Source organism: Rosa rugosa, chromosome 5 (genome assembly GCF_958449725.1).
Source record: "Rosa rugosa chromosome 5, drRosRugo1.1, whole genome shotgun sequence".
Lineage (NCBI taxonomy): Eukaryota > Viridiplantae > Streptophyta > Magnoliopsida > Rosales > Rosaceae > Rosa > Rosa rugosa.
Window position 1 is genome coordinate 27368929 of NC_084824.1, and position 14382 is coordinate 27383310.

The window sequence follows — 14382 nt, forward strand, 5'->3', positions numbered from 1 at the left end:
GGAATTAATCCAAGCATTGGCCTTGACTAACGTCCTTGCACTTAGTGATTGTATGGTGGCTAGTGGCTACTAAGGCCATTGGTCAACCGGGGGAGGATCTCTCTCCCAGCTTGGTATCTTGGTAGATGATATTAAATAGTTGTTGCATGAGTTGCCTACTGTTGGTATTTAACACACCTATAGAAGTGACAACAATGTAGCTGACAGGTTAGCTAGCCATGGATTTGATTTCAATGTTCAGGATGAATGGTTCACAATTGCTTCGGAATTTGTTCTGGATGCCATAATTTACGATTGTACTCATATGAATCAATAATACAAACTTTTCTTTGTTCAAAAAAAAAAAAAAAGTTAACATAACTAAAAGAGTAAAATATTATTCTCAAGCAATAGTATTTATTTCAAATATTTTATCAAACCATAAATTGTCATTTGGATAAAGGGAAAAGAAAATAGGAGATAGAAATAAAACTATTTAGAATTCTTAGCTAGGCATCTCCAACATAATACTTATTTCAAAAAAAAATTGAAATTTAACTAACTTTAGGCTACGTTTGATCTCCAGCAGTCTAGCTAAACAAAAGTTAAATTTAGATTTAGCTAAAAGACCTAGCTATATTTAGCTAGAGAGGAGAGAAATTTAACTTAAATTTAACAAATCAACACAACACAACACAACCATTAACAACAAAATTTTGCAAAGTCTGAATCTAATAAGTTATACAATTGATCAAAGATGAAAGTTTGAAACAACGAAACATTAAAACACTTGGAAGTCTTAAAACACAAATGATCAAACTTACAAGCTCAGAAATGAACTAGTCAACAGAAATATGAACTGCAGCATTTCCTTTTCCCTTTGCTTTTGGAATTCTTGGACGTGTGTTTCTTTCTGCTTCAGGTAGTGCTCTCATGATCTACAGCTTTCTTCTCCCGATCAGCATTCTTGGTTATCTTCATTTGTCTACCCTTTATCTTTCTGAATCTGAAATGATTAAAGAATCTAACACCACATTATTCCCAAGATCTATAAATCTATAGCAGTAATAAAGGTTCTTTCTACAACAACAATCCACCAATTCCGTTCTTGAGAACCCTAACTGCGTTGCAGAACACGAGTCTAGTTGCCAGCTTCTTACTTCAGCTAAGCCAAATCCGCTGACCCACTCACCAAAGAAAACATTAGATGTCATGGCCGCCATTTCAATAGCGCTACCGGTAAGGGTAACACCATGTCGGCCCCTAGGACCTACCCCATGACGAAGGTGCCGGAAGAACCTCAGCCAATATTGCAGGTATGATAAAGGCACGACCTCTGATACTGTGGTTCCAAATCATTTCTACCGGCTGACTACCAATTTGGTTAGGTTTACTACAATACTATTTGGCTTGGAAAATTCTTGGTAAATTGCAGTTACAGTCCACTGCAAAATGACTGTCCTCTTTCCAGGCCTAAATGACAATTTTTTCCCAGCCATGGGTAGTAATCTGAACGATGGCGGCGCCACATTAGGGACGACAACGGGGTCTAGTTGGATTGCTGTCCGCGTGAACGGGTTAGGTTCTGCCGGCGTGATAATCTCAGGTGGGATCGCATAAGACTCAAGAAACTCCTTTGTAAACCGCCGGGTGACGGCGAAAAAGTATGCCAACACAATCTCCGGCTTCAGCTCCGTCGCCGTCGAGAGGCGGTTGCTTCCAATTATCTTTCTAATTCTGTTATTATTTTTCATTTTCATATACTCTTAATACAATACGGATAAAACTATCCTCCTCAGCTTCCCACTCTTATCATCCAAGCAAAAACTTTTGAACGAATGAATGTAGGGGAAAAAAAAAATTTACAAGTGAATGAAATTTACATACTCTCCGAGGAAGCTTGCCCATTGCCCAAATTTAGCTATATATGGATATCGTTTTGAGCTACTATAATGCAACCGAAACCAGTGACTGAATTTAGACTCCCAAAATCTAAATTGCTTAAATAACCCTAAATCGACCTTTGCCAGTTTTGCTTTAGACTTTAGAAATTGATCGTGAGCGTCAAGTAATATTACACACCTAGTAGGAAACAAGAAACAACCCTCACTATTTTACAAATGGATGCAAAGCGAGCTTCTCAAACCCAGTGCTGAAATTAGAAAAGATTACTGTAATAAATAACTTGTTGCTTCCATTACAAAAATAGAATAGTGAAAAGCTTGTAATGGAAAAAAGAAAAAACACAGTGCTCTTACTCATTTTCCATCATCTTATGAAAATGCTCCAACTCCTTATTCTAGCATGTTTCACTTAGAAACCCGCTTAGAACGTGTCGTGCCGAAGAAATCAAGTCGGTATTTCCCGGCTTGATATGAATCTCAACCTCAAAATTGTAAAATAAAAAATTGTATATGGAGTATATGAAAATGAAAAATAACAATAGAAGTAGAAAGAATCAGTAAATTCGGGTAAGAGCAATAAGTTAGCTATTATTCCGCTTCTTTAAATTTTTTTTTTTAAAAAAAAAAGCTCAAAGGAAAAAAAAGAAAAAAGAAAGATGAAATGTTAAAGATATGAATTCATTGAGGGATAATGAAGACATTTTGATATGGTTATTTTTTAATGATTTTGGAAAACAAGGTTAAAAATCAACTTAAATACCCAAACTTGGGGGTCATTTTTCAAAAAGAAAAATTTTAAGAATAGTACATGAAATATTAGCCATTTCGAAGTTCAATACATCAGGTTTCAAAGGACTAATATTAGTACATAAGGTTGCAATGCCGACCCAAATTGGTGTATGCCGTTACTCTCTTCATTGCGATGCATGTCATTTTCAATGAAGGGTAATTTGGTTTTTGCTCTCTCTTTCTCTCTGATTCGGATACCCAAATCTGATTTGGGTATCCTTCTTCTTCTTCTTCTTTCTCCCCCCCCCCTCCCTGATTTGATTTGGACACCCAAATCTGGGTACCCAAAATCTGATTTTCTTCTCCTCCTCCTTATTCTTCTTCCTTCTTCTCCTCTTTCTTCTTCTTCTTCTTCCTCCTCCCTCCCTCCCCGATATCAAGTTTTGATTTGGACACCCAAATCTAATTTTCTTCTCCTCCTCCTTCTTCTTCCTTCTTCCTTCTTCTCCTTCTCCTTCTTCTTCTTCTTCTTCTTCTTCTTCTTCTTCTTCTTCTTCTTCTTCTTCTTCTTCTTCTTCTTCTTCTTCCTCCTCCTTCTCCTCCTCCTCCTTCTCCTTTTCGTTCTCCTTCTTCTTCCTTCTCCTTCTTCTTTTGCAATTTTTTTTTGTCAATCCATGAAGAGACGGATTTGGCCTTACAAATTTGACCAAAATCACATCGACTAACGGGGACCGTAACGGCATACACCGGTTTTTGGTCGAGATTGTAACATCATGTATTGAAGTTAATTCTTTGAAACCTAATACACTGAACTTCGGAATGGCAAATATTTCATGTACTGTTCTTAAAAATTTTTCTTTTTCAAAATTTATCTTCAAATGTTTGGTTGTATCTTTTTAAGATTTGAGGGTCTTCCCAGGCCTTTAGCTAGATATTTGAGTGACCCACAATGACTTACATCTAAGCCCCTTAGGTGGCGTTCGGTACAATTTATCTTCAAATGTTTGGTTGTATCTTTTTAAGATTTGAGGGTCTTCCCAGGCCTTTAGCTAGATATTTGAGTGACCCACAATGACTTACATCTAAGCCCCTTAGGTGGCGTTCGGTACAGTTTTCATTTCATTTTGAAAACAAAAATAGGATGAAAATGCGTTCAGGGACAATTATTAGATTCACCCCTAAGGTGAATGAGCATATTCACCTCTATTGTCGATTAACATACTTTTATTTAATAAATTTATCATCAAACGGTCCATATCTTAGGTTAGCTTTTAAAGATCATTTCTGTAAAAAATTAATCGAATAAAAAATCGTTTAATTATCTAATTGAATCAAACAAATGAATGTTCTAACAACACTTACAACTATTATATATGATGAACCGTCCATGTATTTCATCGAAATGAATAACTAAAAGGTCTTTAATTTCAATGATTTTTTACATAGCTAATCTTTGTATGATGTTCTGCAAAATGAATGGTTGGATTAGAAAATTATAAAGTTAAAATGCATTAATCACAATAAGTGGTAAATATGCTCATTCACCCCCAGGGGTGAACGTAAGAATTGACCATGCGTTCGGCGACATATTTCTCAAAACATGGAAAAAAAAATTGAAAATATTTTCAACTTTACTTAGAGAAATTGAAAACAATAATCTGACGTTTTCACTTTTTCATTTTCCCAAAATTAAACAAAATTTTAAATTTGAAAAATATAATTTCATTTTCTCATTTTTATTTTAAAAAATCTTTTTTAGAAATCATTTTTTAAAACATTGCCGAGCAGGCCCTTAGCTTCTTGAAAATCACAATACATGAGGGGAGTATCCTTAAATTTTGACAATAGCTTGCATCCAAAATCTGAAATCTCAGTTACTACTCGCCAAAAACGAACTAGAAATAAGCCCCTAAAAAGTAACCATACACTTCCACTCCAAGTGCACAAACAACTAAGTGGGGAGAGCCGAACACAATCATACTTTTGATTTAATTAATTCTCAAAGTTTATTAATTTTCTAGGGTCATTTCTGTCAAAATTTTGGATTTTGGCTAACAAACCCTATTCTCTTAATAATAGTATAGATTATACAGGTTGAAACTAATAAACCGCCAAAACCAAATCATCTTTATTTGGACTGATTTGTTTGGATTTTTGTTTATTTTTCTTCGTTGTTGGCTTGCCCATAAACTCAAACTGAATAATTCGGTACAGAGGCAATTTGAGCTCTGACCGAACCAAACCAACCCATGTGTAGCCCTTGTTAAAATCAGACATTTATCCCCGCCAGCTCTCTACAATCTGGGGCGTTGCAAGAGCTGTGTGGCCCGTCGTTTATGTCACCCAAATTTGCATTCTTTCATATATATGTTGTTTACCAACTTGGAGATTGCGACATAAAGAGAAGCCATCACTAAGATTTTGAAGGGTCGTGAATCCTAAGTAGTTCGATGCGACGGTAAAGCTATACTCCAAACTAACCACAACCCTCTGTCCATTACAATACAATCTTGTGTTTGACCGGCACATGCAAGTGTTGCAATACAAAGCAACCGGGGCGGCAAGAGTTGGGTAACCATGGTTGACTTCCGAAGCCCCCGCAGCCTCAGCATTCCTCGTCAATGTTCAACCGTCAACACTCAACACCACGCCCATTCCCAAAAGATGGTTGTACCAACTGGAGAGAGAGAGAGAGAGAGAGAGAGGATATTATTGTAGTTTATTAATAACCATTCTAAGTTGCACCAGTGTGAATTATTTGATGCTCTTTACGATCAGAGTTGGTTGACCCTTTCAAAAACACCAACCCTGTTTGATTAAATATCATGTGTTTGATAGAGATGGAGAGCTCTTCTATTCAAACACGCAGACGACCCTTTGCCGAGGTTTCCCACTTCTTCTAGACTCTAGGGAAAGACATTTGTGCTGCTTTAGGCAAATGGGTTGGTGTCGTTTCTTGTGATTGTTTGCTGGAAAAGCTGAAGACATAGGAGAAGAAGAAGCAGAGATGAGGATGGAAGAGGGTGCTGAGAAGCCCATAGAGGTGAGGGCTTTAGAGGCTCTTGGGCAGGGGTTTGATTTGAGCAGTGATTTCAGGTTGAAGTTTGCAAAAGGGTTGGATGGGAGTAAGGGGAGGTTGGTGGTTCTGAATGAGGATAGCAAGAGGGACATTGTCATTCCTAGTGGTAGTGGTGGGGGAGTTGTCATTCATGGAGTTCCTCACGATATTCACTGCGACAAAGGGGATCGAATCCGCTTCAAGTCCGATGTTCTTGAATTCAATCAGGTGAGTTTTCCTGTGTTTCTTTGTTTGTGTAGCACTGCTTTGTCAGCAGAGTTTGGTCCATTCTGTGATCTAAAATACATGGGTTTTGGGGAACTGCTTTGATTGGTTTATGTATGGTATTTGCAATCAGTACTAGAATTATGGTGCCCAATACTTGTTGGATTGAAATCCTTAATTTATCCAGTCAATCAAATTGAATTATATTACTTTGTGGAATCAATTTTTAGCTTTTTGGCTTTCTACTGTACTGTGACTAATGGTAGTGGGGGGTGGGGAAAGACTTTAGTTCCTATGGGATCATAACAAAGTTGAACGAGCTGGTTTTGTCGGCTAAGGAACCAGTAAAGTGAAGAGAAATCTTCTGCCTCAAGAGATGGAGGTGATCAGCTAAATGAAACCAATTAGTACTGTGGAAAATGATATTATATTTAATCAGAAACAAAGGAAGAGAGAAAGAAGAGAACCCTGTTAGGTTTCTTTAGTGCTCTGCAACAGAGAAACAAAATATGACCTATAAAAGAAGAAGGAAAGAGACAAAAAATAGGGGAAGAAGTATACTACTGCAGATCTCTAGTTCTCAATAACATGTAAAAACGGAAAACAAAGTGTGTGTATTGATGAGACTGATCTAGTTAAATCTCAATCCTTACAAAACTTCAGCATAAAACAAAACACCGGGTTTTAGAGGGACATGTTACAGGAAGAAATAGGCTGCTGGAATTTGTGGGCCGTAGACAATACTTTGGAAATTCAGGGTTAGGGTGGCTTCGCAAGGGCTACTGAATGTGGATAATAAGAGAGTTTAGCTTTCTAATTGGAGAAGAAAAGGGTATTGGTTTGAGGTAGCAAATTGTGGCTGAGAAGTTGTTGACTTTGTGCAGTAATGAAGCATTAAGAACAGTGCATGTGAACACTAACACCACACAAGCTGTGTTGGTGTGAAAATAAACAGAAAGAAAAGAAGGGAGGAAAAAACCCCAGTTTAGAGTCCAGGTCCATAAAGTGGGTTAGGGTGATTGTGGGGTCTCAAAAATACATATGTATATACACAAAGTTCTTCAACCTTTTCCAGATAGGTTTAGCAAACCTCCAATTGACTATGGAGTTAACCTGAATGGTAGCGTAAGAGTCTGGCAAACCAACTAGACTTCATAAGTATTAAAACAAGGCTACCCAGAAATTACTAAAGATGATCAAAATACCCTTGATTAAATAAGCTCAAGTAAGTCCCTATATACTTGAATATAATTCAATGCGGTGATGAAACTTGTAGTCTGAGCTGGGCTCCAACCAATCGTATTGGTTATCATCACTTTCCAAGGCATTAGAGAATAAACTTCATAAAAACCTCTTGTTTTATGGAAAAATAAAGTTAAGTAACTGAAGTCAGACGGCTAAAGTCATAAACTTCAGGATTGAAGATCTTAGGATACAGTTCTGAACTTTTTGTGAAAGCTTGGAGTGTATCATCAGGAGAATAAGGCCTTGCATAAATCTTATAGGGTCTTGGGTTTCTCCACCTATTGACAATGGGTTTTGGACTTTTGGGTTAGATGCCTAGATTTTTTACATTCAAGAGCAGGTAGTCCACTTGTTGGGCTGTGTGGCAACATCTTTTCTAACTCACCCACTTTAAGGTTGTAGATTTGTTTGGCCTGAGTGACGCCCACATTAGAGGGCGGTGTAAGAGTATGGACTGTTTCCCACAGTGGGAAAATAAAGCTTGCATAAGAGCTTATGAAGTCTTGTGTCTCTCCAGTCTCCATCCAGTTGGTCCTGACTTGCATGCCTAGAATTCTGAAATTTTTAATTTTATTTTTCATTGGATTACAAAAAGTTCTATAAAGTCTTCTAAAACACCACTTGGTGTCTAGCTCCTTCATAAGAGCTTATGAAGTATCCACCCAGTTGTCTTGGCTTGGATGCCTAGAATTCTGCAATTTTTATTTTATTTTTCATTGGATGACAAAAAGTTCTATAAAGGCTTGTAGAACACCACTGGGTGTCTAGCATCTTCAAATATATTTGAGTTTAGTTTTAGTCGTCCAAGCTCACTCATGGTTGACAATACTTCTTAAAGACTCGGAGCATATAATTGTCTGACTTAAAATGCTGTGGAACAAAAGGCAAGCAAAAATGAAAAGTACCAGTTTTGTGACAACTAGTGGAATGATCCTAGAGGATGAATGGACATAGAATCCTTACAAGTAATTATCTTCTGTTAGGTTGCATCTTCACATGATTACTGACATCTGTCATTGTCATAACATTCATCCAATGTTGACAAAGACATGATCAGGTATCTTGATACGGATCACTACTGTGGTAATGTAGGACTTAACATTAAGAATGGAATATTGTGATCAAGAAAATGGAAAACTGGGCCTACTAATGCCTAAGAATCTTTTAGAAGCAACAAAGGTATTAAGTATAGTGAGGAAATGGTGTACCAGATTTTGGGATTTTTGTACTGCAGCTCAACCTTTAATCGCTCGTGCCCTGTCCTTTCCTGGAAGTTTGCAATTCAAATTTACTGAAGATTGTATTAAATACATTTGACTGCAGAGAGTGTCATTTAAAACAACTATAGGTTGCTTATAGCAATGGAATGGCTCTCTATGTAATGTACTAGTTATGTGGTTCTTTTGTAATGGAATGGCTCACTATAGATTGTGCTTGTTTCCTTTCTCTTGTTGTTCTCTTCTTTCTTTCTTGTTTTCTGGAATTTTGGTAAACTTTATTTCGAGTAATAATATCTCTATGATTGTCATTGTTACATGAAACAACGTAGCATATGTTATTGATTACAAAATGCATTTTAAGCTTTATACCTTTTTCATTGTAGTTTTCGTTACAATATGTTCTTGCAGATGTCTGAGCTACTTAATCAGAAATCTTCAGTTCAAGGGAAAATTCCTTCAGGATATCTGAATTCCATTTTTGATTTAACTGGAGACTGGCTTCAAGATGCTGCAGAAACAAAATATCTTGCTTTTGATGGTTTCTTCATTTCACTGTACAATTTGCACCTAACAGCATCTCCACTAATTTTGCGAAACAAAGTACAGAAATCTGTTCCATCTCGTTGGGATCCAGCTGCATTGTCTAGGTAAATGTTTAACATTTAGCACTTAGAAACTATCTTTTCTCATTTGCATAATACAAAACATTGTTGTATGAGGATATACAACTATAGAGAGCATTAAATACTCTTAAGGTGTATTAAACAAACCAACAGCACATTCATTAGAGGAGATTTTAATGAGTGTGTATTCATTATATAGACTTCTCACTTCTCCACCTAAACTCTGAAGCATTAGTTTGGTTTTGATTAGTCTCTCCACATCACAAGTCTCACCTCATGCATTTGGGACCTTCTGACCTTTAAGCTCTGCATCAACTTTTACCCTTGTGGAAAGGTCTGTTGCCTATTCTCTTTGCCCCACAATCACACTTCCCAGTCAGTATATGGGCTTCAACAGTTGGCTCCACAGCTTTACCATTATCTATCTGACCTGTATATCGGGGTTGTTAAAGAAATAACTTATTGGTTGGCTTATTTTCTGCATGTCAAACAGTTGTTACAGCTGCAATCATAGTCTGATTTCTCAATCATACTGTGATTTCTCCTCCATCGTATACTAGAGAGAAGAGTAGTGACCGTTGTGAGTCTATCAATTGATTTCTCATTAAATATCATGTCTCTTATTGGAACGACCAACACTTGAATAGAATTTATCGTGCAAACTGTTGCATTGAAGTTATCCATGTGCTCTAATCATAAAGAAACCAGTCTTCGTCATGCATTTGTTAAATTTTTTTTTTTGCTTCAGAGTGTTCTACAATCTTGACCTTCATACTTTAATAAAATTGTTTTAGTTCCTATTCAGAAACTTTTGTCAGTTACTGTTCTGGAATTTATAATTACAGTATATAAATTCTGTGTAAGCTGGTCTTTGTCCGAACAGTGCAATAGAATCTGTAGGCGTTATTATACTTTTATACAAATATCTTATATTGGATTTGTTGTTGTATAATACATGACACAGGAATTAGATATGCTTGAAATCATTATATGGCTAGCCCTTTGTGATATGATTCCCTTTTTCCCTTCTGCTTTGTAAATTTTGAAATTGTCAGTTCCCCTTAAAGTGAGTTTTGGTTTGGTTATGATGGGGAGAGGAAATTTTAAAGCTTATGAGGGGGTGAGAGCGAAAGAGCTATGGATCAAGTGTGATATTTGTGTAAATTATGGGATTCAGTAACTGCTGTGTCTAGGGACTGTTCATTCTGTTCTACTAGGATGAATCTGTTAGCTGTTTTGAAATGAGGGTGGCTTCTATGTTTGCTGGGTGCTAGTCTCTGTGCATTTCTGCTTTTTTCTCCATCTGAAGGAATATCTACTCCCTGTATTGCTCTCTTCTTTTGTATTAGGTTCGTCTTTTCTTCTAAAAAGAGTAATAACTAATAATAAGTAATTTATATTACTTATTAGAAGAATCAGTCAACAGAGTGATCGAGTCGTTTAGTAATATATGAAAAGGAGACTATAACAAAAGTTGAATTCACTCATAAGATCATACAGAGAGAAAGTGGTAGACAAGGTGGGACGTCATTTAAAAGGTTAGGGAATAGTTGATGATATGTGCTATTCTTTTAGTTTTAGTCTTTTATTTTATTTACTGATTAATACCATCATGTTTGTGTTCTAGTTTCATGTCCTGCAATAGGGTCTCATATGTCCGGATATAATTGATCTTGGAAGCAGAATGTTGCCAATCATGAAAATGGCCTAGTGTGGTTTTGGTACTGATCAGCTTCATAATGCAGGTTCATCCATTCATACGGAACACACATAATAGTTGGGATGGCAGTTGGAGGTCAAGATTTAGTTTGTGTTAGGCAGAAATCCTCCTCACCAGTTCCTCCCGCTGATCTCAGAAGACACTTGGAGGATCTTGGAGATTTTCTATTTTCAGATGGACCTTCTTTACTACGGGGAAAAACAAGAAATGGAAAACAGAAAGTATAGTGCTTGACTTTAATTTGATACTTGGAATGTTATTTTTTTACATATATAATTGATGAAACCAATCAATTTCTCTAGATTCCAGAGGTGTTCGATCGTATTTTGCAGTCCAACTCCATGCATTTATCCACTATTTCCGAAACGTCAAGCAAGGATGTAAGCAAAGAACTCAAGCACTTGATTATGGACAGCAACCCTGAGCTGTGAATAATCTTTTCTGTTTTTAACTTGGACAGGGCCTTACAGTCGTTTGCTCAAAAAGAGGAGGTGATGTGTTTCTGAATAGTCACTCCAATTGGCTCCAGACAGTCCTTGCTGAACCAGAAGCAATTCTCTTTAAGTTTGTACCCATTACTTCTCTTCTTACTGGTCTTCCAGGCAGTGGCTATCTCAGTCATGCAATCAACTTGTATCTACGTTGTAAGTACTCCACTCCCCAACCAATGGATAATGCTGTTCATAGTATCACAAAGTATGGTCCATATCCATTGCACAGCTTTCTACTATCACATAATTATCCCAAAGCATATTCTTTCCACCTCAATCATCCTAGATGATGGACGGTGAAGTTGAGATAAAGATAAATTTACAATCTAAAGTACTCTGATGAGAGACAAGAGATTCAACCCTACACCTTGCTCCCAATATTTACACTTTGAATACCACCAACAAGACTCACTTTCACAGTTCACTGCAACTAAAAGGTTTACTGGACTATTGGGAATTTTGCACTTGATGTTAATCTTGGGTCTCTTATATATCCCAGTTCCTTTCCTACACTAAATTTCTCTATCTACTTTTAACCAACAAAAATTGCAATAATTTCATTGAGCCTATTTAGATCGATAGGGGTACTTACATTGATCTATAACCATCATCACAGATAAGCCTGATGCAGAGGATTTACAACATTTCTTGGAGTTCCAAGTTCCGAGGCAATGGGCGCCAATGTTTTGTGAGCTTCCTCTTTCTCATCAACGGAAAAGGGCTTCTTGTCCTTCCCTGCAATTCAGTTTCATGGGCCCTAAGATCTTTGTTAGTTCTAAGCAGGTGTGCGTCTCTCTCTGTCTCTGATCATTTACACCAAAATAAAAAATAGGAATCATGGCTTGCAGTTAGACGTAAATGTAGTCATTAAAAATGTTCTTTTCCTTTTCTGGTCTGTAGTAACTACAAGGGGAGAGGTAATGGAAAGAGATTATAGATGCTTATCTGTGCTATGCTCTCTTCAAAGTTACATTGATACTTAATAAATATGTGATGTCTGTTCAGTACCCTTAATCTGTCATGAGTTCTCTCTATACCTATTACCTACAGTCACCTCAGTCTGCCATCTTCAAATCCATTAGGATCTCATGGGATTTCTTTATCATATTTTGGTTTTGTTCCACGATTAGGGCACTCTTGTTCAAACATGCAGTGCATTAACCATGAATGAATTCAATTGAATTCATGCCATCATTTTTATCAAATCTTATCGTATTTTGGTTTTGTTCCATGTTTAGGGCACTCTTGTTCAAACATGCAGTGACATAACCATGAATGAATTCAACTGAAGTCATGCCATCATTTTTACCAGATCTTAAAACTTATTTTTTTGGCTGTCTTTAACTATAAATTTTAGCATTAACAGTCATTCTACATACGTGCTTTCTTGTACTGAATGTGGTATGTCTAAATACCTGTCTTGTAACACTTCAGGTTTCAACCAGTCAAAAACCAGTTGTTGGCCTACGCCTGTATTTAGAAGGAAAAAAGTGCAATCGGTTGGCCGTTCACGTGCAGCATCTCTCAAGCCTTCCAAATACTATGGATCTTTCTTTGGCAAACACAAGCACAACAAGACCAAGCTGGTGGCGAGGTTCTGATGATTGTGAGCTGAGTGGTGAATTCTTAGAGCCGATTAAATGGAAAAGATACTCGAGCATCTGTTCATCTGTAGTTGGACATGACCCCAACTGGTTGAAGGGAGGTCCAAGTGGTGTGTATATTGTAACCGGTGCACAACTACTAAGCAAAGGAAAATGGCCAAAGACGGTACTTCACCTTCGTCTGCATTACACCTTTGTACCCAATTGTGCAATCCGGAAGACTGAATGGGCTGGGTCGCCAGAGCCTTCTCACAAATCAACGTTCCTTACAAATCTCAGCACCACGTTTACGTTCACTCAAAGGGCAGTTACTGATCAGCAAAAGCAGGATCCAGCTGCACTTAATTCAGGTGTATATCCAGAAGGCCCTCCAGTGCTAAATCACTCTTCTAAGCTGCTAAAATTTGTGGACACGGCTGAGGTGGTGCGAGGGCCACATGATGCTCCAGGGCATTGGTTAGTAACAGCTGCTAAGCTAGTAAAAGAGGGACGTAGAATTGGTCTGCATGTAAAGTTTGCCTTGTTAGACTATTGGTGAATTGCAGTTTCATTGTACATACACAGTGGAATGAAATACAGAGTGGAGATAATGGTAGTCATTTGTTTGTTGATTTGTTCATTTTAAGTTCTTGTAATTGATAATCTTATAAGAATAGGCGAAGGAGTGGCTACAAGGTATAGCAAATATAAGGATTTTACATATTTACTCTGATGATTAGCTTAGTGCTAATGCATATATACCAAATATTTGATTGACGTGATTTCTGCAGTAAGATTTTTCTCATGTCATTCATCTTGGGCTAGATAACTCAGAATCGGAATAAAATCATTAAGCTCACTGATTTTAGCTGATGTTTCATGCTTATGGACGTACCTAAAACTCAAACTCAAACTTTGGTATTTGATGAATTGAAAGTTTGAAACCGAGAAATGGTGAACAGAAACTAAAATGCACAGTTTCATTACGTATCTAGCCGAAAATCCTCAAATACAAACTGACATCAACGCAAGACACAATAGGAATGCCCACAAACTTAGTCCTATTGTTGACTATCACAACAAAAAAAAAACCATTTACAGGATGTTTTCTATTTCATAGTTGAATAAATTGAATTAGATTTCCTGTTGAGACTAATGGCAGGCTAAATCTAAGAGACTGAGTAGTAAAATTGAGAATTGTTTTTGTTTCTATATTTTTATTGTCACTGATATAAATCTAAGGGTGTGTGACAGAAGGAGCACAGTGTAGGCATAGCCACATTATTTTTGTCGGTTTCTAAATCCATCTTTTGCTTTTTCATTTCCTGTTAAGTATTACTCTAACACAGTGAGTCTACTATATACGTAATTCATCATGCATGCCACAGCTTCAACATTCATCATAGACTTCAATCCTCAGCGCCGCATATATAATATAGGGATTAAGCCCGTTTGCCCAAAAACAAGAGGTATTTTGCCCATTCAATCAACCAAGTTGGTATTTTGCCCAGATACACAAACTTTAGGGGAAAAGACTCCTAAGGGTAGTTCATTTTAGGGTAGTGCCAAAGATATCTTATGCAGACTTTTGGGTCCAAAATCACT

The 14382-nt window shown here is 37.0% G+C and overlaps 1 protein-coding gene across 1 annotated transcript; it reads left to right on the forward strand.

The window, feature by feature from the left end:
• Positions 1 to 5265: 5265 nt before the first annotated feature.
• On the forward strand, positions 5266 to 13559 carry LOC133709735 (MACPF domain-containing protein At1g14780-like). The gene is made up of 7 exons (XM_062135579.1): positions 5266 to 5898; positions 8769 to 9007; positions 10729 to 10924; positions 11006 to 11083; positions 11164 to 11347; positions 11811 to 11977; positions 12629 to 13559. Exons 1-7 carry the CDS (start codon positions 5620 to 5622, stop codon positions 13334 to 13336), a joined length of 1851 nt encoding a protein of 616 aa, XP_061991563.1. The 5' UTR covers positions 5266 to 5619; the 3' UTR covers positions 13337 to 13559.
• The last annotated feature ends 823 nt before the right edge of the window (positions 13560 to 14382 follow it).

Bases quoted from the DNA above. Each gene is read 5' to 3' on its own strand.
- LOC133709735 (XM_062135579.1), top strand. From the start codon at position 5,620: ATGAGGATGGAAGAGGGTGCTGAGAAGCCCATAGAGGTGAGGGCTTTA. The intron at 9,008-10,728 runs GTAAATGTTTAA...TTCATAATGCAG, and splicing joins GATCCAGCTGCATTGTCTAG to GTTCATCCATTCATACGGAA. The intron at 11,978-12,628 runs GTGTGCGTCTCT...GTAACACTTCAG, and splicing joins TCTTTGTTAGTTCTAAGCAG to GTTTCAACCAGTCAAAAACC.